General features: G+C 37.3%; 1 protein-coding gene across 1 annotated transcript in view; it reads right to left on the bottom strand.

The window, feature by feature from the left end:
- Positions 1 to 23,472, bottom strand: part of PRIM2 (DNA primase subunit 2) — a 500,367-nt gene that overhangs the window by 341,210 nt on the left and 135,685 nt on the right. Inside the window, exons 5-7 of the mRNA XM_007945630.2 lie at positions 13,421 to 13,516; positions 11,223 to 11,364; positions 4,578 to 4,598 (exon numbers count right to left, since the gene is read on the bottom strand). Of these exons, the coding sequence (XP_007943821.1) occupies positions 4,578 to 4,598; positions 11,223 to 11,364; positions 13,421 to 13,516 (259 nt within the window). The remainder of the gene's footprint in view (positions 1 to 4,577; positions 4,599 to 11,222; positions 11,365 to 13,420; positions 13,517 to 23,472) is intronic.

Raw genomic sequence — 23,472 nt, forward strand, 5'->3', positions numbered from 1 at the left:
ATATATAGCAGTGTGTCCTTGGGCCTTGGGAGAAGTGACAAAGTATAATAAAAAATGCACTGAACTACGAGGCACCAAAGAGACTCAAGATCTGGGTCCAGATCTTGTACTAACTAGTTGCATGAATTTTTGCAAGCCACTCAACATTTCTGGGGCTAAACTTTCAAATGTAAAAAAATGAAGAGGCATGATTGGTTAAGTTTTATTAGAGCTTCATAAAAACAAGCAATGTGCTAAGCACTATGATATATGATAGAGAAAGCCAGCATATTCACTGATACTTAAAAACCTAGAGTTTGCTTTCTAGTTGCCAAGAAAAAGGGCAAGGTAACACACAAATATTTACCACACACCTCTAAAATCCTTGCCTGCTCTAAAAATTGTATATCTATGTGCCAACAGTTTTAAGCAACTAAAAAATATATTGCCATCAAGTTGATTCCACCTCATGTCAACCCCATGTGTTACCGGATAGAAATGTTCCATCTTGGCTATCATCTTTACGACAGTAGATAGCCAGGTCTTTCTCCTGTGGCACCATAAGTGAGTTTAAACTATCAACGTTTAGGTTAATAGTCAAGTGCAAACCATTTATGCCTCTGCAGGCAATTAGAAGGTAACACAAAAGGCCTGAAATAATTGTATCATTAGAATTCTTACCATCAATAATTTCTACAAGCACAAAATATGGAGTTTTAGTAAGCACTTAGGAAAAAAGGAAAAATCAACCCTTTTAAAACATTTTATTTCCCATAAATTATCCTCTTCAAATGAATACCTAATATATGTATAGCACTTTGGGATTGTCAATGCACTTTCACAAATACTACTAATTTTAATAAATGAAAGCTGGTCAACCAAAAAACTAGAATATTTCACTAAAACAAGAGAATAATTTTTACTCAATTCTATGACAGCAGTTGGAAAATATGGCCTTGGTGACAGAAATAACACTGGAAATTGAATGACAGAATTTTGCAAGACAAATTGGTTATTCCCTGCAAATACCTTTTTTCAACAACACAATCGGTGGCTATACATGTGGGTGGGCCTCACCAGATGGAGTACACAAGAATCAGACTGACTACAAATGTAGCAAGAGGTGATGGAAAAACTCAGTATCTTCAACTAAAACAAGGCCACGAATTGATTGTGGAACAGACCATCAACTGCTCATATGCAAGTTCAAGGTGAAGCTGAAGACAATTAAGACCACAAGAGCCAAAATATGACCTTAATTTTATTCCTCCCGAATTTACCAACTAAAGAAAAGATTTGATGTATTGAACACCAGTGACCAAAAACCAGAGGAACTGAGGGATGACATCAAAAACATCATCCATAAAGAAAGCAAAAGGTCATTAAAAAGACATGAAAGGAAGAAAAGACCAAAATGGATGTCAGAAGTGACTCTGAAACTTGCCCTAGAACAGAGAGTAGCTAAAGCAAATGGAAGAAATGACAAGATAAAAAAGCTAAACAGAAGATTTCAAAGAGCAGCCTGAGAAGACAAAGTCAATTTTTATAACACAATGTACAAAGACGTGGAGTTAGAAAACCAAAGGAGAAGAACACGCTCGGCATTTCTAAAGCTGAAAGAACTGAAGAAAAAAATTCAAGCCTTGAATTGCAATATTGAAAGTTTCTATGGGCAAAATATTGAATGATGCCAGAAACAACAAAAGAAGATGGAAAGAATACACAGAGTCACTGTACCAAACAGAATTGGTCAATGTTCATCCATTTCAAGAGGTGGCATATGATGATCAAGAACCAATGATACTGAAGGAAGAAGTCAAAGGTGCACTGAAGGAATTGGCAAAGAACAAGGCTTCAGGAACTGAGAGAATACTCACTGAGATGTTTCTACAAACAGATGCCATGTTAGAGGTACTCACTTGTCTATGCAAAGAAATTGGGAAGACAGCTACTTGGCCTACTGACTGGTAGAGATCCGTATTTGTACCTATTTCAAAGAGAGATGATCCCACAAAATATGGAAATTATCAAACAATATCATTAAAATCACACACAAGTAAAATCCTGAAGATAATTCAAAAACAGCTGCAGCAGTATATTCACAGAGAACTTCCAGAAATGCAAGCTGGATTCAGAAGAGGATGTGGAATAAGGGATATCATTGCTGATGTCAGATGGATCTTGGCTCAAAGTAAAGAATACCAGAAAGATGTTTACTTATGTTTATTGACTATGCAAAAGCATTTGATTTTGTGGATCATAACAAATTATGGATAACACTGAGAAGAATGGGAATTCCAGAACACTTAATTGTGCTCATGAGGACCTGTACATAGATCAAGAGGCTGTTGTTCAAACAGAACAAGGGGATACTTCATGGTTCAAAATCAGAAAGGGAGTCCATCAGGGTTATATCCTTTCCTCATATTTATTCAATATGTATGCTGAGAAAATAATCCAAGAAGCTGGGCTATATGAAGACTATGGCATCAGGACTAGAGAAAGAATCAATAACCATCTGCCATATATAGGTGACACAACTTTGCTTGCTGAAAGTGAGGATGACTTAAAGTACTTACTGATGAAGACTGAAGACTACAATCTGCAGTATAGATTACATCTCAACATAAAGAAAACGAAAATCTTCAAAACTGGGCCAATAAGCAAGCACCACAATAAATGGAGAATATATTGACGTTCTCAAAGATTTCATATTACTTGGTTCTACAATCAACATCAATGGAAGCAGCAGTCAAGACACCAGACGACATATTGCACTGGGTGAATCTGATGCAAAAGACCTTTTTCAAGTGCTAAAGAGGAAGGATGTCTCCTTGAAGACTAAGGTGCACCTAACCCAAGCCATGGTATTTTCAATCACCTCACATGTATGTGAGAGCTGGACAATGAACAAGAAAGACCGAAGAAGAGTTGATGCCTTTGAGTTGTGGTGTTGGCGAAGAATACTGAAAGCACCATGGACTGCCAAAAGAATAAACAAATCTGCGCTGGAAGAAGTGCAGGCAGAATGCTCCTTAGAAGTGGGAATGGTCAGACTTCATCTCACCTACTTGGTCATGTTGTCAGAAGGGACCATTCCCCAGAGAAGGACATCATGCTTGGTAAACTAGAGAGTCAATAAAAAAGGGGGAGGCCCTCAACAAGATGGATTGACACAGTGGCTGCAATGATGGGCTCAGGTATAGCAAGGATTGTGAGGTCGGCACAGGACCGGGCAGTGTTTTATTCTGTTGTACACAGGGTCGCTATGAGACAGAGCAGACTCAATGGCATCTAACAACAACATGTGGTGCCAATAGCCTAGATTTTCTAAATAGAATAAGATAATAATGGAGTTCGATGCCAAGACTTACTTACAACGACCTTTTCATTTGTGGCATACAACTCATTGCACCAATCTTGAAATATATTCATACATCCAACCTTGAAATATATTCAGTTTGATTTGAGGTCCTCTTGCTCTTCATTCCCTATTGCTCTTCATTCCCTATTGCATCCAGTAGAATGGCTTCAAATTACACAATCATATAGGGGGACTCCTATATCTTTGTCAGAATCCCTAAGCATTCTTCTAAATTCCAATCCAACGTCTTGTTAATCCTATACACTCAACACACCAATATAAAAATCCCAAAGAGCTCTGTCCAAATAATTTCTTTTAGAAAGATCAGCACAAGGCTGGTCCCTATGAGGTGGAGGTTAAAGACTTCCCAAATGTCCAACTTTTCCAAACTTCTGTACCACTCCATCATTTCCAACATCAACCCCTCTTTGTCCCCTCAGTAATCTCCCCTCCCATCTTATGGTTCCATATTTCACTATTATGTCTCACAGAACTCTTAAACTGCCAAGGAAAACAGCTCATGCAATGGTGAAGGCTGGCAATCTGTCAAATCCCAAATCCATGGGTCAAGCATAGGTCTCGAGGATTCTCCTTTCTCACATGGTTGCAGGATCTGGCAGACTCAAATCAGTAGGTCAGACAACTGGCTGCTGTCTCAAATCCAGGGGTGAGATGAGGACAAACCAAACGCAGGATCCAGAACAAAAGAGAGCGAACTTTGCCAGAATACTAACACATATACCCTGAAGGAACCTAAAGGTAGTGACTTGAGTCACACCCTCCAGCAAGGCGGGATTCATCCCATCCTAAACAGGCATAAGCAAAAAACCAAACTCACTACCATCAAATTGATTCTGTTAGTTACCTCACTGGGTTTCCAAGGCAGTAAATCTTTACGGTAGTAATCTTTCCTCTGCTGAATGTCTTGGTGGTTTTGAACTGCCAACCTTCTGGTTAGCACTCAAATGCCTTAGGCATTACGCCACCAGAGGTCATTTAAACAGGACTAGAGGCTAGGATTCATAATACATCACAAAACGGACAGCTATGGCTACTAGGGCCTTATTAAGCAATTCATTGCACTACACGCTCTGTCTCAAACCCCACTGCAAGAACCCATCTGTATATATGCACGCCGATGTTCATCGCAGCACTATTTACAATAGCCAAAACTTGGAAACAACCTAGATGTCCAACAACTGAGGAATGGATAACCAAACTTTGGTACATTCACGCAATGGAATACTATGCAACGCTAAAGAATAATGTAGAATCTGCAAAACACCGCATAACGTGGATGAACTTGGAGGACATTATGCTGAGCGAAATAAGTCAGTCACAAAAGGACAAATATTGTATTAGTCTGTTATTGTGAAAGTTAAGGAAAGGTTTATATATTGGAGGACATTTTCTTTGTTGGTTACCAGGGGTGGGAGGGAAGGGGAGGGAATGCTGTTAGATAGATAGAGATAAATATTGATTTGGGTGAAGAGAAGGGCAATGTACCAAATGTGAGTGACCAATATGGCAGCATTGAGGATGAGAAAGACAGAGAGAGTTACATGGGCAGTACAAACAACAAATATGAACCCCTTTGTAAATACAATACTGAGTTGTCAATGAAAGCAAACATGGGTATAGGGACGGATAGATGGGTGAACAAGCTAAACAATTATGTATGTCTAAATAGAGAGTGTATCCAAGATCATATACAGGGTTGGCAGACAATGGGCCTCTCGAAGAGTATGAAGGGATGGACACTGGGAGGAGGTAACTATGGGGAGGAAGTGGGAGGGGAGCTGCTGCATTGTAAATTTTGGTCAATGACATGAGACAAAGTATATGTGAACTGCTGTATGAAAAGTGAATTTACTCTGTAAATCTTCACCCAAATCCTAATAAAAAAAAAAAAGAACCCATCTGTAGCACCTGCAGCTTACAACAATGGTTTCCAAATTGGCTAGATTACTTACTGAGATGGGAGCTCTACCAGAGCTATACCAGCATAGTGCCGAAGGCACTTGACTGCTAACCAGAAGGCTGGCGGTTCAAACCCACCAGCCACTCCTCGGAAGGCAGGTTGGGCAATCTACTTCCGTAGTGATTCTGCCTCAGAAACCCAAGGAGGGGTCACTATGAGTCAGGTCTGGCTCGACAGCATATAACAACAACAAGAACACTTACTGAGATGAGGGAAAAATATTAAAATTTCTATTCTTCTTTTTTTCCTCATCCTTTTTAAAATTCCCAGTTGATAACATACACACCTTAGTCTACATTAGGGATGTGTGATATTTTAACAGGGAGAGCACAATAAAAAAAGTTTGGAAACCACTAACATATAGACTAAAACCCAAGCTCATAAGCATGGTGACACCCATGTTTCCCATTTGATCTATAATTCTTCACAGACATTAACTCCAACCAATTATACCATTAACCATTCTCCAAACACAAGCCATGTTTTCTGGCACCTGTTATCTTTTGCAAGCTATTCATCTTCCTTGGCTAAGCATCATTTAAAGCCCATGTCAGCTCCATCTTTCCTCAAAATTTCCTGAGCTTAGGTGATGTAGTGTAGCTCTTGGGACACTTCCCTCTTCTAGCTAGCCTAATCCTTTCATTCCCTCTACTTGACTATAGACTTCCTAAGGTCCAGGGTCCTATTGTATAACCTTCTCATTTCCCATAGTACCTAGGTACCAGGCAGTAAACCTTACATATGTTAGAGAAATGTTTGTCTGCCAATAAACAAATTTTTAACTCTACAAAACAAATTGTAAACAACAATAACAAACTGTAAAATAGACCTTATAAAGGGCTTAATGGACCAATCTTATAAATGGAGCAAAGATCAAGTTCACCTTAATAGCTTCAGTAAACAGAAATGGGCCAAAGTAAAAGAGCTATGTTTTGATTTTTCCCAAGTGAATGATTTCTTTCTGTTAGTTTCATGGCTTCCAAATGCAATATTTTATTTCCTACAAATAAGTATCATGGGAAAACAAATGGGCTATGCCTTATAGTAACAATGGAAATGAAGGTTTGTTATCCTGAATAAATTACTATTTCTTTTGCAAATTTATGAAATGGGGAAAGAAATAATGGATTAGCTGTAGCACTGGTTCATGGAAAGCCACTTTAAGATAACATTAAATAATCAGGAAGCAGTACTAAAAGAGACATATTAATCAGTTCAAACCCCAAAGAATCAACTAGTAAAATATAAATAATACAAAGAAAACTCCTATGTGATTCCAAAGTAAGCAATAGTTCCAGAAAATTAATTTTATTTAACCACAGCTTAAGGAAATAAAGGGAACACTGCTTTTAAAAAGAGGATAAAAGATTTAAGAGGATTCCAAGCTCTTTAGAAATAAAAATTATTTGATCAAGTACCTATAAAGCATATTTTTCCAAACCAACAAATACTCGGTAAGCCACAGATTCAACTAGTATTATAAAACTATGAAAAAGAAAATCCTTTCCAATAAAAGAAAATCCTTTATTTTCTCTGCAACTCCAAGAAAGAGCTGCTTCCTTGGCTGTCAATTATTTCACTGGTAACTTCTCAAATTCCTTTCTGTATCTAAATTAAAAGTGTTAGAAACCCATCTTCTAAAAAAGTCTGTTTTTCATAAGTTTTATCAGCACCCTCTAATAATGACATACACAAACAGAAAGTGAAATTAGTCATACTATGTGAGAAAAGAGAGAATTTATCTTATAGAAATTCATTCACAATTTAAGAAACTGTCACAATGGAGTGAAAATAAAAAAGGCCTTTTCTACTGCTCAATGACGTAGAGAGGAGGTGTTTGAAAATCCTAGTTGCAAACCCTCCTCTCTTCTCCACTGACACACTATATTCTCCCAATGTAATCTCATATCATCTCACAGCTTCACATTCTCCTCCCTTCTCCAGACTCCTAACTCCAACTTCTTAATTGCTGTCTCCATTTGGATATCAAATAAGTACTTCCTATTTAACATGGTCAAAACAGAACTCTCAATTTTATTTCACATACTTTTCCCACAGTCTTCCACATCTTGGTAAATGGCATCTCTCTCTAATCAGACCAGCCCAAAAATCTAGGCAGTGTAACAGTGGTCCAAGACACAGACTTTGAAGCCTGACTACCTGGATGCAAATCTTACTTACTCTCCTCAGTACCTGTACAAAGACAAAAGCCTCAAAGAGTGATGATAACGCATCACAGGGTTATAATGAGGATTAAATGTATGAATTCATGTAAAGCATTTTGAATAGCACCTGGCAAATAGTAAATATTCATTAAGTTTGAACTAACATTACTACTATTAGCATTACTATCCTTGATTGCTTTTGCTGTCACACTCAACCCACTATGCCAATAATACTTCAAAAATATAAATGAAATCCACTGTCTTCTTTCAATTGTTGCCACTAGCAAATTCACCCTAGTTCATGCCATCAACGAGATTACTATAAACATCTCCCTCCCTAACTAGTCTCCCTGCTTCCCCTTTCTCTACACTCCAAAGCACAATTTCAAGCAACAGCAATAGTAATAGTCATCTATTTAAAACAAAAATAAGATCATGTCTCTCCCTTACTCAAAACTATCTAGTGACTGACTTTACACTACATGAGGCTAAAAACCAAACTTTTTACCTTAGTTTGTTCAAAGTCCTACATCTAGCCCAAGAATCAGTGCAGTCTCATCTCCTATCACTCCCCACTAGCTCATAAAACCCCAACTGCACTGGCCTTTTTATTCTGCAAAGATGCCAACATTCCCTCCTTGGGGCTTTCACATTAGTGACTTTCCACGTCTGAGATGCTCTTTTCTGTATATTCGTTCAGCAGGCTCTTTCACATTATAGATAATGATTTTTTGTTTTTTGTTTTTTTTTTTGTAAATGTCCGTACCTTCCACTAGAATGTAAGCTCTGTAACAGAAGAAAATTTACCTTATCTTGTTTAGTACTGTATCCCTAGTACCCAAAACAATACAAAAGAGAAAAAATGAAAATTTATTGAAAAATAAAATCAATAACTGAAAAAACTGTCTAAGGCTTCTAGAATTATTATGTGAAACAAAGGAATACATCTTTCTCTCATCATTTTCCTTCACTGTGCATTGATTCAGCATATCTCAGCTCCAAATGTACCCTTCTGCCTGCTCTATAACTAGACTCTACCACATTTAGTTTCAATATTTTCTTAATTTGAAAATCTAAAAGGCCCTGATCATACAACTCCTTACAACGACACAATCACAATCAAAAGACCCTAAGAATTATAGTCAGAAAACATGAGCCAATCATGGCTGCATCAATTACTAGTCAAAATAACCTAGAGCAAATTACTTAGCCTTTCACTTCCTCATCTATATAATAAATTATAATCCCTCTCTATCTCAGAGGCTTATGGTAAAATGAGATAATGCAGAAACAGAAACTTTTAGACAAATGGATTTATCATTATTATTATTCAGAATCTATCAGTTCAACAACATTCTACTGAGCACTGATCCTAGAAACCAGATGATACACTAGATGACAGAGATAGAAAAACGTAATTGAAACAGAACCCTTACTCTAAAAGAGCTTACATTTTAGATGGGGAGAAAAATCCATAATCAGAATAATTTTATAACAATTTGGCAGTATGCAGAGTGTTGTGGGAGCACAACGGAAATATGTATACATGGGGAGTTAGGGGAGATTTCTGGAGACCAAAGGGCCATAGTTGAGTCTCAAAAGGTGAGTAGAGTAAGAAAGGAGTGCTTTTCGAAGAAAATGTACAACTTTCGCTAGTCCTAAAATATGTTCAAAAGCCAGATTAGTTATAATACCATAATAAGCACAAGATTACAGGTCAAGAACACACTTTCAGATATCCCCTGGAATAAAACTCTTCTATTAACTTAGATTTCCCAAGCACTATTTATTTGATCTTCTACCACTAAGTCAGATATTTTTTTTATCTACTTCAATTTTTCTCATCTTACAAGAATATTTCCATTTATAAAGCTGCAAAATCTCAACTATATACTCCAAGGTCAAAACCCTTCTGACTGAAAAGGAAAGTTATAAGGAGACTATAGTGAGAGATTTAGATTTCTATTTCACTACATTCCTAAGAGAAACTCCTTACTTGTCTTGCTACTCCCTTCCACTGCTCTCAGGACAGGTTCCTATCCACTCTCCTGCATGATAAGCTAAAGGGCTCTCTGGACTTCCTGTCAACCAGACTCAGCCATGACCCATTCAGGAAAGAACCAGGGACTGACTGATACAGTGAGCTATTGCAGCTTATCTATCAATTCCAGAGACACTGAGGCCAGAACTCCTCACAGTCCACCAATAACCAGGACATATTCAATTAAAGTAAATATGAATCCACTAAAGATCAACACAGTTACTCTATACCCTAGAATTCCACTTCTAGGTATAGAACTAACAGAAATGCATTTGTCAAATGATATACTGGAACTCTCAGAGCAGAAGTATAAATAATACCCATAAATTTTTTTGTTGTTTAAATGTCTATCAACAATAACCCATCAACCCACTGCTGTCAAGTTGATTCTGATTCACAGCAACCTATAGGGTTTCCAAGGCTATAAATCTTTACAGAAGTAGATTGCTTCATCTTCCTGTGGAGCAGCTGATGAGTTTTGAACCAATAACTTTCTGGTTACCAGTGAAATGCCTTAACCACTGTACCATCAGAGTTCCTTGTCTATCAACAACAGAACAGGTAAATAAATTGTAATGAAGTCAGTCAGAATTGGGACAAGTCAGAATCGTGCTACCTGACAGGACAGTATGTTTTGATACTACTGTTCAAGGTGTAGGATGTTAATTGAAATATGTGAAAATATCAGACAAACCCAAACAGATATTCTACAGAATAAGTAGTCTGTAATCTTTGAAAATGACAAAGTCATGAAAGTCTTGGTGAAACTAAGAACATGTTCCAGACTGAAGCCTAAAGAGACATGACAACTAAAAGGCACAGGTAACTAGGACTAGAACATTTAGTTATAAAAGATATTATTGAGACAGCTGGTGAAACTTGAGTGGGGTCTGAGCATTTGATGGTAGTAATGTATCAGTGCTAATTTTCCTATTTTGACCACTGAATTATGGTTATGAGGGAGAATGCCCTTGTTTATAAGGATCAGACACTAAACTCAGGGTGGCAATTTGTCCTCAAATGGTTTTGGGAAAAAGTTATTAACTTTACTTGGAACTTTTAAGTTTGTATTGTTTCAAAATAAAGTCTTAACAAATATGCATTTTTAAGAATTTAGAGCAGGGAAAGAATAAATAGGAGGGAAAAAGAAAAAACCTCAAAGTTCTTATGCTATATTTGTTACAAATAAAGAACAAAGCTTAAGTGCAGTTTGTTGGAAAACAAAGATCTTATTCCTAACTTATAAACTCAGTTTTGTCTTCTCCCTCAGCATTTATTGGGATCCTGTCTTCTAACCAGAAAGTTACAAATTTTAAAAATATTAAAAAAAAAAAACTTTTGCAAAAGTTTACCACATATCCTTCCCTCTACAGTGGACTACTAGAAAAACAAACCGCAAATATACTTAGAATACCTTAAATAATCTGAGAGAAAAATGCAAAATGAATGCAAAACAACATTGTTTATGGAGTAAATTTATAAAATAAACAAGTTAAAATTTATTTTAAATGCATTTAGGCTTCGTAATATACAAATGCAAACAGCTGTTCTGGAATTACCAGTAGGACATAATAAGTAATCTGAATATTATTATGAAAGTTAAATAAAACTTATTTCCTAAAGCAAAACAGCTCAAGACTACCAAGGGATATAACTAAAAACGTGAACAAATTAAATAATAAAGTGAAATACTTACTGCCAAAGCCTTGGATAGTTTGGCTCTAAATTCATTCAAGATAATCGCCACAATGTCCTTAAGTGGTACATAGGCAAAGCCATCTTCCAAATAGACTCTTCTTCCTCGAAACAAATCTAGAGCATCAGCAAAAGGGATCTGAATTCAGAGTGAAATAGGAAAAGCAAGTCAGCATGTGTCATTACAAAATCCTCACAAATCTTCACATGTATTAAGTCTAAAGAAAATCATTCCTCTGATAAGTACATTAGTCTCAGGAAATCCAAAAGAAAAACAAAAAGATCTATTTATACTCCTTAAATTGAAACAGTTAGCATTAGAAAGGGGTGGCAGCCCAAAACTGTTCATTTCAGAGTAGAGGTGATGATGGTATGACACATATATTGGATTTACACCCTTGGAAACTCTATGGGGCAGTTCTACTCTGGCCTATAGGGTAGCTATGAGTCAGAATCCACTCAACGTCACTGGGTTTGTTTTTTGTTTACAGTTAAAGTAATTCTGCATTTCTTCATCTATAATTCCATTCTTTCTCTAGAAAAATATATTGTAAAAGTTAATCTCAACACCAAGAAATGGAAATAATAGTTAAGTGTTTAGGTTGGATAAAATAAGTATTTGCCGGTGAGTATTTCTTTTTAAATACTAATACTATTCCATTTATATCTTTTATAGTCCTATGAACTATCCTAAGATTCTAAGAGATGAGGAGAATGTATTAGTAAATAGCAAAAATCATTCCTGATCTCCAACATAGAAAGAATTTCTCCCATTTTTAAAAGTGAGGTAAGAAATCAAGTGAAAAAGATGATTCCAAATTTCCCTATTCATGCAAATTTTTGGAAAGAGTTGAATCCCAATGTCTAAAATTCTTCTGTATATCCAATGACACCTCACGCTATGAACAGACTGTATGTTTTTTAACAGATAGCTTTTGATTATTTGCTAATTTCTATGATTACAACATTGTCCTTGTCCTCAAAGAGTTTTCATCACTTAGTTGAGGAAACAAGATAGACAACATGGAAAGCCGAACAGCTCTACAGGGTAGTACTGTTCGTGATACTGCACCAAGCACATAGGATCACATGTGGAAAATTACAGGAACAGGTGGGAGGGTTTACTGCAATATTCCAGGCAAGGAAATATGAGTTCTAGTCCAAGACCTGTGACTCTGGTAAATTCAATGGACTCCTCTAAACCTCAGTGACCAGATCTATAAAACTGGAGGAAGAGAGGAAGAGATGGATTAAATGATCCTTATGGGTTCTTTGGCTCTAACATTCCAACTTATAAGGGTAGTCACAGTGGAAATAAAAATGCCCAAGCAGAATCAAAAGATGATGTGAAGACAGTGTAACAGGAAACATGTGGTATGGGAGGAATAAATATTGATTCTTCCACTCTAAGCTTGGAAGGCTGACTGAATGATGACACAAATGGTAGAAACAGGGGAGCCAAAATGGACAGCTAATGTGAGGCAGAATTTTAAATTATTAGCATTCACCAATAATAATCAGTGGTATTTTTCAAAAAGAAAGTATAAGAGTTGCAGGGCTGTAGCTATCAAGTATTAAAATGAGTTTCAGCTCTCCTCCTCTTCCGCTTCTGGAACTATTCAACCCAAAAATCATTTAACGGATTCAAGCAAAGTAGGTGTCTATGCTGGGGTTGTGGGAAAGACTGGGGTAGCCCAGTACAAAATGCTGGAACTTGAGTGGATTAAGGAAAACATCCCCATGAGAGAGACAAGCTGGCATAGAGTATAAAAGCACAAGTGGAATGACAGGGAGTCCACGTGGGGAGATGGTCCAAAGCATGGTATAAGAGGCCAAGAGTGGCAAAAATGACTTCCCTTCAAGGCAGCACAGGGTGTAGGAGCCAAGTAAGTGATGAGGGCATCTGTGCAGGAGACAGCCTAGTAAAGGGTATAGAAGCCCAAGTGTTGTGAGGAGTGCATTGCTTTAAGAGAACAGCCTGCAGCAGAGGTGAGAACCCAAACAAGGTTAAAAAAGTATCCTGGCAAGAGGACAACCAGCACAGATTCTAGCATACTTTAAAGGGATGAGAACTCCACAGGAGAGAGGGTAGCTATACTAACATGAGGGCTCTCTGAATGGGTTAATTAAGTACATACATGAAGATCAATGTGATCTATTTAACAAAATCTAGAAAATAATTTAGGTTTACATACCTTATAAATTGTTTCCATGTCCAAATGAGGCCCACTTAAACTTGGTGATGAAGCAATAATCTCCTGTTCGCGAAGATTCTTCCCTTCATCACTAATCTAAAAGGAAATTAAAAGTTCTTATTTAGTTCCAACAAAACGCTTTCCTGTTCTACTGGAGTCTATACTTTACTTAAAAAAAAAAAAAAAACTTAAAACCCTGACATCTCAAATCTTTCACAGTATGATTAATGAATCATTAGTGAAATCAATGTGAAAATCTAAATTGAATATTCCTTCACATTTCTACTCTGGTAATTGCCAAAAGCATGTATCTTTAAAACAACATTAGTAGAAACAGTAAGAAAATGAGAGGAATTCATAATAAAAACTCAGGTAAATACAGACAAAAAATGAGTATAATCTCAATTCAAGACTTAGTTATTTACTAAAATATATATTTCAGTTTAAGAGTGGTTTAACTATTTTTTAATTTTCTAGATGTATAAGACAACTCAAACCTTAAAACATTCATTCTTGCAGAAACAACTCTAAATCTGTACCTCAGACTGTAATGGCCTCAAAAAAAGAAAAGATTGATAGATCCGATTAGATTTAAAAAAAGATCTGTAAATGAAGAGCTCTGGTAGCATAGTGCCTAAGGCACTTGACTGCTAACCAGAAAGCTGGCGGTTCAAACCCACCAGCCAGTCCTTGGAAGGAAGATGGGACAATCTACTTATCTACTATCTACTTCCATAGTGATACTGCCTTGGAAACCAAAGGAGGGATCACTATGAGTCGGGTCCTACAGCACATAACAACAAATGAAGATAAAACATAAATAACAAACTGAGAGAAATACTTGCAACATCTGACAATGAGTTATTCTTAATAAAAACCTAGATAGTAATACATAAGTACTAGTAACCTCAAAGTGGTAAAACACAAAAACCAATATTCATAAAAGTTATAAAAATAAATACAAATTAAAATAATAATGTGGTACTACTTGTGTCTTAGTTATCTAGTGCTGCTATAACAGAAATACCACAAATGGGTGGCTTTAACAAACAGAAACTTCCTCAGCCAGGAAACCTGTGAGATATGTGCTATTTTAAGTCACTAAGTTGATGACTTAAAAATTAATGCAATAAAAAACTAATGGGGAAGTACTATATAAGGTTTAAGATTGTATGATCATACATCAACACTCAATGAGAGATGAACAAAAGCTTTCTGCTCACATAAATCATGTGAAAAAAGGCACTCTTGTAATATTTGTACCTGTGTGGGGACTGTGTTCTGGCAGCCTCAAACTGAATTCTCAGCTCCACCATTTACTAACCACATGATTGGGCCAAGTTTTTTGACTTGTTGGAGAATTAGTTTCCTCATTACAGAAAGAAGACAATAATAATAATAATGACCTTATAGCACTGTTGTGAACATAAAAGCAATACATATAAATTGCCTAGAACATAGTAGGTCTATGTTTTGGTTCTCTAGTGCTGCTCTAACAGATACCACAAATGGATGACTTTAACAAACTGGGTTTTATTCCCTTACAGTTTAGGAGGCTAGAAGTCCCCGTTCAAAGTGGCAGGCAGCTCTAAGGGCTGGGTTAAGGCCTCTCAACCTTGGGCTTCAGCTCTGCCTCTTGCTCTCAGCCCACTAAAGCCTGGAGGCTTCTCCTAACTCAGACAGCTGCTGGCTGCTGAGGCTGACAAACCCAAGGTCAACAAGTACAATGGCAGAATCCCAAGATTATCAAGATTAGGAAAACCGAAGAAGAGTTGATGCTTGTGAGCTGTGATGTTGGTGAAAAATACTGAAAGTGTCATGGACTGCCAGAAGAACTAACAAATCCATCCTGGTGGAAGTGCATCAGGAATACTCAGTGGAAGCCACACTGACCAGACTTCATCTCACCTACTTTGGTCATGTTGTCAGAAGGGACCATTCCCTGGAGAAGGATATCATGCTTGGAAAGCGGAGGGTCAATAAAAAAGGGAAAACCCTCAATGCAATGGACTGATAAGTGGCTGCAACCATGGATTCAAATATAGCAAGGATTGTGAAGATGGTGCACAACCAAGCAGTTTTTTCTTCGTTGTACACAGGGTTGCTATGAGTCAGAGTCAATTTGACAGCACCGAACAACAACAACAAGATTATTAAGCTACATTGCAGGCTACTAGTTCAAGTCCAGAAACAGTCCCAAGATCATCAGAAAACATGGCAGGCTGCTGAATGAAGACTTGGCCACATGCAGGATCCAAGCATGCCAAAAAGCTCAGAGAACTTTCTCAAAGCTGTTTCTTATATACTGGAAGCACACCAACTCCCTAAGGCAGCTACTCAGCTGTTCACTGCAAATTCCACCACAGAGCTAATTACCATCTCATCACGGGGAATAAATACATCCAGCTGCCTCGCCACTCAAAACGAAGTCCAGCCAAGTTGACACACAACTTTACCTACCACAGTGTACGAAAAAGCTACTCTCCTTCCTCCATGCAATTCTTTATATTTGCAATACCCATCTTTACTTTTTATATATATTTAAATTTTATATACACTTTTAGACTCATCTGACACTGTTCTATGACACTGCTCGCCAGTTCTGAACTAGACTGCAAACTCTTGGAGTATGGGAACATGTCTTACTTTGTGCTCCCAGCATACAGTATAATCCTTGTTATAACATAAATACTGATGTCATATTCCAGCTCAGATGGTTCTTTCCTGCCCCTGAACTCAAATGTGTTAGTCATCTTAGGTAGTGCTGCTATAAAAGAAATACCTTAAGTGAGTGGTTTTAACAAACAAATTTCTTTTCTCATATTTGAGGAGGCTGTAAGTCCAAATTCAGTCTGCTGGTTCTTGGGAAAGGCTTTCTCTTTCTGTCAGCTCTGGAAAGTCACTGTCTCTTCAGTTTCTGCTTCCTGGATCCTTGGAGATCTCCATGTGTCTTGACATCTATCTTACCCCATCCCTAATCTACTCACTTGCTTGACCACTTTTCTACTTAAAAGGGATTGACTCAAGATAGCCTACACTAAACCTATCTCATTCACCTAACAAACACAATCCATTCCCAAATAGGATTATAACCACAATCATAATGAAAAACTAAGCCCACTCCCATAAAGTCAATTCCAACTCATACCCTACAGGTTAGGATTTACAACACATATTTTGGGGGTACATAATGCAATCCACAACATTCCACCTTTGACACCCAAAAATTTAAGTCCTTGCCACATGCAAAACACATTTACCCCATCACATCATCTCAGAAGTTTTACATCAACTCCAAGTCCAAAATCTCTTCTTCTCAATCATCTAAATCAAGTATGGGTGAGACTTAGCCATATTCCATCCTCAGGCAAAATTCCTCTTCATCTATGAGCCTGTGAAATCTAGAATACAAGTTATCTATTTCCAAAATACAATGGTGGAACAGGCACAAGGTAGACATTTCCATTACAAATGAGAGAAACTGGAGGGAAAAAAGGGCTAATGGGCACCAAACAAACACAAGACCAGAAGAACAAACTACATTAGCTCTCTGTTCTCTGAGACCATCTAGGCTATGGCCCTACCACCCTGCAGGCTCTAAGTGCTGGTCATGCTCTCTGGATTCTGGACAGAGGTCCTTCGGAATTCACTTTTGCCTTCCAGGTGCACTGGGATGGCAATTCTGCAACCTCAACTTTGGGCAGCACCACTGAATCAGTCCATCTGAATGGCAACCTCACCCACTCAACCCCCACAGACTCCCTTCTTCCAACCCTTAAGCATGGCAGCCCTAACTCCTCAGCTTTGGGTGGCAATCCCATTCCCTTGGCACATCTGAATGGCAGCACCATGATCCAGAACCAAGTTGGCAAAGACCCAACTCTCTGAAATTTAGGAGGCTATGACCCCACCCTTTGAGATCCAGAAGACCTTGGCCACACTCTTTGGAACCAAGAAGGCCCTACTTCCCAAGCTCCTTCCAACAGTTCTGCTGATCTCCAAGCTCCTTCAAGGATGGTCCTTTTATTCTCTTGGAGGACAAAAGATACAGCTTTCTGAGTCTGTTTCCTGCATGTGGAATTTCATAATTCTATGTGATTTACAACAAGTATTTTTGAAGGATATATTCTATTTGTAACAACTTTCTAGCTATTGAAATGACAAAATTTTAAAGGATTTAGAATACATAGTGTTGGGTCAATCTTTCTGTAGGGCACTTTGATAATACATAATAAATAAAAAGCCTTAAAAAATGCAGACCATAACAATTTCACTTCCAGAATTAATCTTAAATACCAAGACAAGTGTACAAAGAGGAACAATATTTCTTCACTGAGTGTAATTTATAATAATAAAGAAAAGAAAAACTGAATCTACAATAACAGGTACCTGCTTAAATAAATTGCTATAAAACACGCTGTTTCAGTAAAAGTTATTCAGATCAATCTATCACAGATTAAAAAAAAAAAAAGGATAAAATTTAAAAGCATCTTCTTAAAAGCAAGGAAGATTACTATACAAAGTCAGGCCCATATCATATGGCATCTAACAAGAGACCTTCCTGCTCAAGCACTATGTGTCATCAAGGGACTCATGAACCTTGAACTTATTTTAACATGGTCCCTGATTCAAATGCCGCAGTCACCTCGCACAAGCAAATTTAACTTTTCTCTAGAAGAAAATATCTTCTCAGTATATCTCAAAATATTCCTACAAGTAAAATTTAAAATACAATGTCAAGTACATAAAAATAAAAAGAAACAATGACTTCATATCATGAGCAAAAACAATAGAAATAGATCCATAAAGTATACAAATAATAACTATGTTATAATCAACTCAATGGCTACTAACAACAACACATATAAGGAAATGAAAGACAATCCTATTGGAATCTGTGTGAATGGAAACTATTAAAAGTGATTTGACCAGGTTTGCTGGTCCAATGGAGCCTGGTGTAACCACTGAGACTATGGCCCCTAGCTGCCCTTCAGGTCTGGAATTGAACCCACAACTGTGGTTTCCAGCCAAACAAAGTACAGGCATGTGAGTTAAACATTTACCTCAAGTAGACACACGCCCTGGAGAGAACAATCATCGGAGAAGGAAGGGCTGCTTATGCACAGGGAGATAGCTCAGGGTGCAGAAGAGTATGAAGGGATGGACACTGGGAGGAGGTAACTATGGGGAGGAAGTGGGAGGGGAGCTGCTGCATTGTACATTTTGGTCAATGACATGAGACAAAGTATATGTGAACTGCTGTATGAAAAGTGAATTTACTCTGTAAATCTTCACCCAAATCCTAATTTAAAAAAAAAAAAAAAAAAGGAATTGGTTAAGAAAAAAAAAAAAAAAAAATTCCAGAAACAAACAAAAATTTCAGTAACAGAAATTAAAAATTCAATGAAATCAAAAAAACAAAAAAATTTCAATAAAATCATAAATAAACATCTTGTTTTTGTTGCATGCCATCAAGTTGATTCATAGCCAACCTATACAATAGAACAGAACAGCTCCAAGGGATTTCCTAGACTATACTCTTTACAGAAGTACATCACCCACCAGGTCTTTTCTCCTGCAGAGCCTCTGGTGGGACTGAACAACCTACCTTTTGGTTAGCAGCTGAGTGCTTTAACTATTGTGCCATCAAGGCTCCTTCAGTTCCAGTAACTGCAGACTAAGTAATTTAGACCAAACCACTTGCAAAGGTAAAGAAGCCAAACAAAACTTCAACAGGTAATTCCTGTCACATAAAGTTTACTTTTTACCTTTGCTAATTCTGCAAAAGTAGCTTCAAAGACAGTTGTCAAGCTGCATAAACCACCTCTAATTTTCATCTAAGACACTGAAGGACCAAGCTAGGGGTGAACCAAAAGTTTATTAGCCAGCATAAGGATATGTGGCCCAGTTTCCCATTATCCAGTGGGCCACGGACCTCAGATCCTATATTTGAATTAGGGTAGTCCTGGACTAGCAATGCAACAAGGCCCATGAAAGAAACAAATTAAAACCCTCCTGGAGAAAGACATAACCTTTCTTACTGTTGTTAAGTGCCATCTAGTCCTCTCCCACTCATAACAACCACCCCATATACAATAAAAAGAAATACTGCCCAGTCCTGGGCCATTCTCACAATTTTTGTTATGCTTGAGCCCATCATTGCGGCCACTGTGTCAATCCACCCAGTTGAGGGTTCTCCCTCTTTTCGTTGACCCTCTGCCTTAATCAAGCATGATATCCTTTTCCAGGGTCCTTGTGCTGGTCATCTTTGCTTCTAAGGAGCATTCTAGATGTACTTCTTTCAAGACAGATTTGTTCATTCTTCTGGCCGTTCATAGCATAAGCAATATTTGTTGCCAATACCGTGATTCAAAGGTATCAACTCTTCTTCAGTCTTCTTTATTCACTGTCCAGCTTTCACATGCATATGAGGCGAGTAAAATATTCCGTAGCTTGGGTTGAATGTATCTTAGTCCTGAAAGTGACCTCTTTGCTTTTTAACACTTCAAAGAGGTCTACTGCAGCAGTTGTGCACAACATGATACATTTTTTTTTTTAATAATTTATTCATTTTTGTTGTCAAGAATATACACAGCAAAACAAACACCAATTCAAGAGTTTCTACACGTACAATTCAGTGACCCTGATTACATTTTTCAAGTTGTGCAATCATTCTCACACTGATCTTCTAAGCTGTTCCTTCGCTGCTAACATAAACTCACTGCCCCCAAAGGTTCCTATCTAACCTTTTTACTTGCTATTATCAATTTGATTCCATATAGATAGTTCTTAAATGAGCATAACACTCAAGGCAGATATTCTTCACTTTGTTGTTTTTGTTGTTGTTGTTACGTGCCGTGGAGTTGGACCCAACTCATAGTGACCCCTCCTTGGGTTTCCGAGGCAGTATCACTATGGAAGTAGATTGCCCAACCTTCCTTCCAAGGAGTGGCTGGTGGGTATGAACTGCCAGCCTTCTGATTAGCAGTCAAGTGCCTTCAGCACTACACTACCAGAGCTCCTATATTCTTCACTAGTTAAGCTAAACTATTATTCGGTTTTAAAAAGACTTCAGGGGATATTGTTTGGTTAAGACAAAAGGAAGATTTTAATATCATTCCAGATAATTTATTAACATAGTTCTTTGATACTACACCAAAACTTGACAAGTGGTAGTTTCTTAAAGGTTAGTTACCATGAGGACTCAAACCACATTATTAAGTTTTTTGTACTATTACATTAAAGTCAACTAGTCTCTCCTACACTTAGAATAGATTTTTAGTCATGTATAATTATGCAACATCATGTGTTGGTCATTTGGAAAATACTGGTTCACTAAGTTATGCAAAACTTCCAAATTTTGGCATATGACATTACACAGTATCAGAAAATTTTCAGTGTTAGTGTCACCACCTATCTCATCAGAAGATAAGCTGTCAAGTTCATGGTGACAGAAAAGTGTTGACCATAATCCTCATTTCTATCTGAAAGCTTACATTTTGTCATGGCAATAAACACTGTCAGGTTTTTGTTTTTGTGTTTTTTTTAAGTGATACAAACATTTGAAACAATGCCTGTCAAATAAATTAAGTTTAAATAACTATAGTTTCTGTGTCAGTCATTCCTTCAAACAAAGATAGTCTGTGAAAAAAGTGACTAGGTTAGTTCACAGTTCAATCACACAAGTGTTCCTCTGCAATTCAATCATCATAACATTGCGTGTACCTTTCACTGTGTCACCTAGTACAAGAAGAAGATATATACTGCAGAATCAAGATTAAATAAAATAAAAACTTTTTACCACTTCATCAACTACCTTTTTAAGTGAAATTGGCATTAAATTTAGGGGTGGGGGAGTGGCTTTGGTAGTACAATTTGGAATCTCTGTCTTGATTCAAGGTAAGATTCAAGTAGTAGTTCAACAATGCTTTCACACAATCAGTGTGAATGTCAAAAGAGAAACGGCAACTAGGGTCTTAATGTTATTATAAAATTATCTTTGAATTTCATGGGGGAAAGGGAAAGAGAGTTTTTTATGGTTGGGGATGGTAATCAGGGCCATGAAATCAGATGTACATGAACTGTTGAATGTAAAACAAGTTTGCTATGTAAACTTGCACCCAAAGCACAATAAAAATTTAAATTAAAAAAAGTTAAGTAGAAAGAAAGGAAGGTAAGAAGGAAAAGGGAAAGAAAGGAAGACAATACTTCCTACAAACGTAAGTTGTAGGCTTACATCCATGGACACTTTATTTACACAGTGAGGTAATGATGGTGTTATCTTTGCACCTCATGAAGAAAGCAGTTTTCATAATTTTGTAGCTAAAAAAGCAATCAACCAGAGCCAGAATAAAGCTGTGACCTGTACCTTAGCTAAGGTCCTCTAGAAAAAGAGAGACAGATTTACCTCAAAGAGATGGCTCATCTGATCATACACAAACACACACTGCCATCGAGTCAGATCTGACTCATAACAACCCCTCCTTGGGTATCCAAGGTGGTATCACTATCAAAGTGGATTGTCCAATCTTCCTTCAAAGGAGTGGCTGGTGGGTTTGAACCGCCAGCCTTCTGGTTAGCAGTCTAATGCCTTAGGCACAAGGACACCAGAGCTCTTCATCTGATCATGGGGGCTGGTAAATCCAAAATCTCTAGTTAGGCAGCAAGAATAGTAAAGGGTAACAATGTTCTGGCAAAAAACCTATTTATAGTTAGGAGACAGAACACATCTTAGAGAAACTCCCTTTTTGCTCTTAAAGCCTTCAACTGAACACTTGAGATCCATCTACATTATGGAAGTAAATCCGCTTTACATAAGACCAACTGATATAATCACATATAACCACTTTACAATAGCAGCTAGACTGTTTTAAAAAAAAAGAAACTTTGAATTTCACTCTGAGCATTGTTATTGCTATATCCCAAAGGTTTTTGGTATATTGTACTTTCATTTTTGTGTGAGTCAAAGTGTTTTGTTAATTTCACTTTTGCATTCTTCTATGTATGTGTTGCTTACTTTCCATGAATTTATTTATCTTTCCTCATTTTTCCTGTTATTGATTTCTACCTTTGTTCAATTATGGTCAGAGACAACTCTTTGTATGATTTCAACTTTTATAAATTTATTGAAATATGCTTTGTGTCAAAAAACATGGTCTATTCTGGAGAATGATTCATGCATACTGAAGGAAAATGTGCACTGTGCTACTATTATGTGGAGTGTTCTATGTGTTAGGTCCAAATGGTTAATGATGTCATTCAGGTCTTCTGTTTATTTTCCTTCTAGTTATTCCATCTATATTCAAAAGTAGCAATATTTAAAGTTCCCTACCATTATTATAGATTCATTTCTAATTCTGTTAGAGTTTGCATTATAAATTTTAGGAATCAAGTATTACATGTGCGGATATTTATACTTCTTATATCTTCTTGAATTGACTATTTATACTATCATAATGTCTGTCCCTCATTGTCTCTTCTAATGCATTTTGAATTATTGTCTATTTTGTCAGATATTAATATTGCTACTCTCGCACTCTTGATTACTGTTTGGTATGTTTTTGTTTGTTTGTTTTTATCATCTGATTTATGTCTCTACACCAAAGATATGCTTTCTGCAGATAACATATGAATGGGTTACATTTTAATACATTACAGCACTCTGTGTCATGACTGGAGCATTTAATCCATTTACCATCACTGCAACTATTGATAGAGTTCTTTTCAAATACACATTTCTCATCCTGTTGTTTATTACTGTTTTTCTGATTGTTGTTGTTGTTAAGTGCCGTTGAGTCGTTTCCGACTCATAGCGACCCCATGCACAGCAGAACGAAACACTGCCCGAACCCGCGCCAGCCCTACAATCCCTGCTATACTTGAGCCCATCATCGCAGCCACTGTGTCAATCCATCTCGTTGAAGGCCTCGCCCTGTTTCGTCGACCCTCCACCTTACCAAGCATGACATCCTTCTCCAGGGAATGGTCCCTTCTTACAACATGGCCAAAATAGGTGAGACGAAGTCTGGCCATTCTTGCTTCCAAGGAGCATT

Source organism: Orycteropus afer, unplaced genomic scaffold (genome assembly GCF_000298275.1).
Source record: "Orycteropus afer afer isolate SDZICR_OR568_19922 unplaced genomic scaffold, OryAfe1.0 scaffold00140, whole genome shotgun sequence".
Taxonomy (NCBI): Eukaryota; Metazoa; Chordata; class Mammalia; order Tubulidentata; family Orycteropodidae; genus Orycteropus; species Orycteropus afer.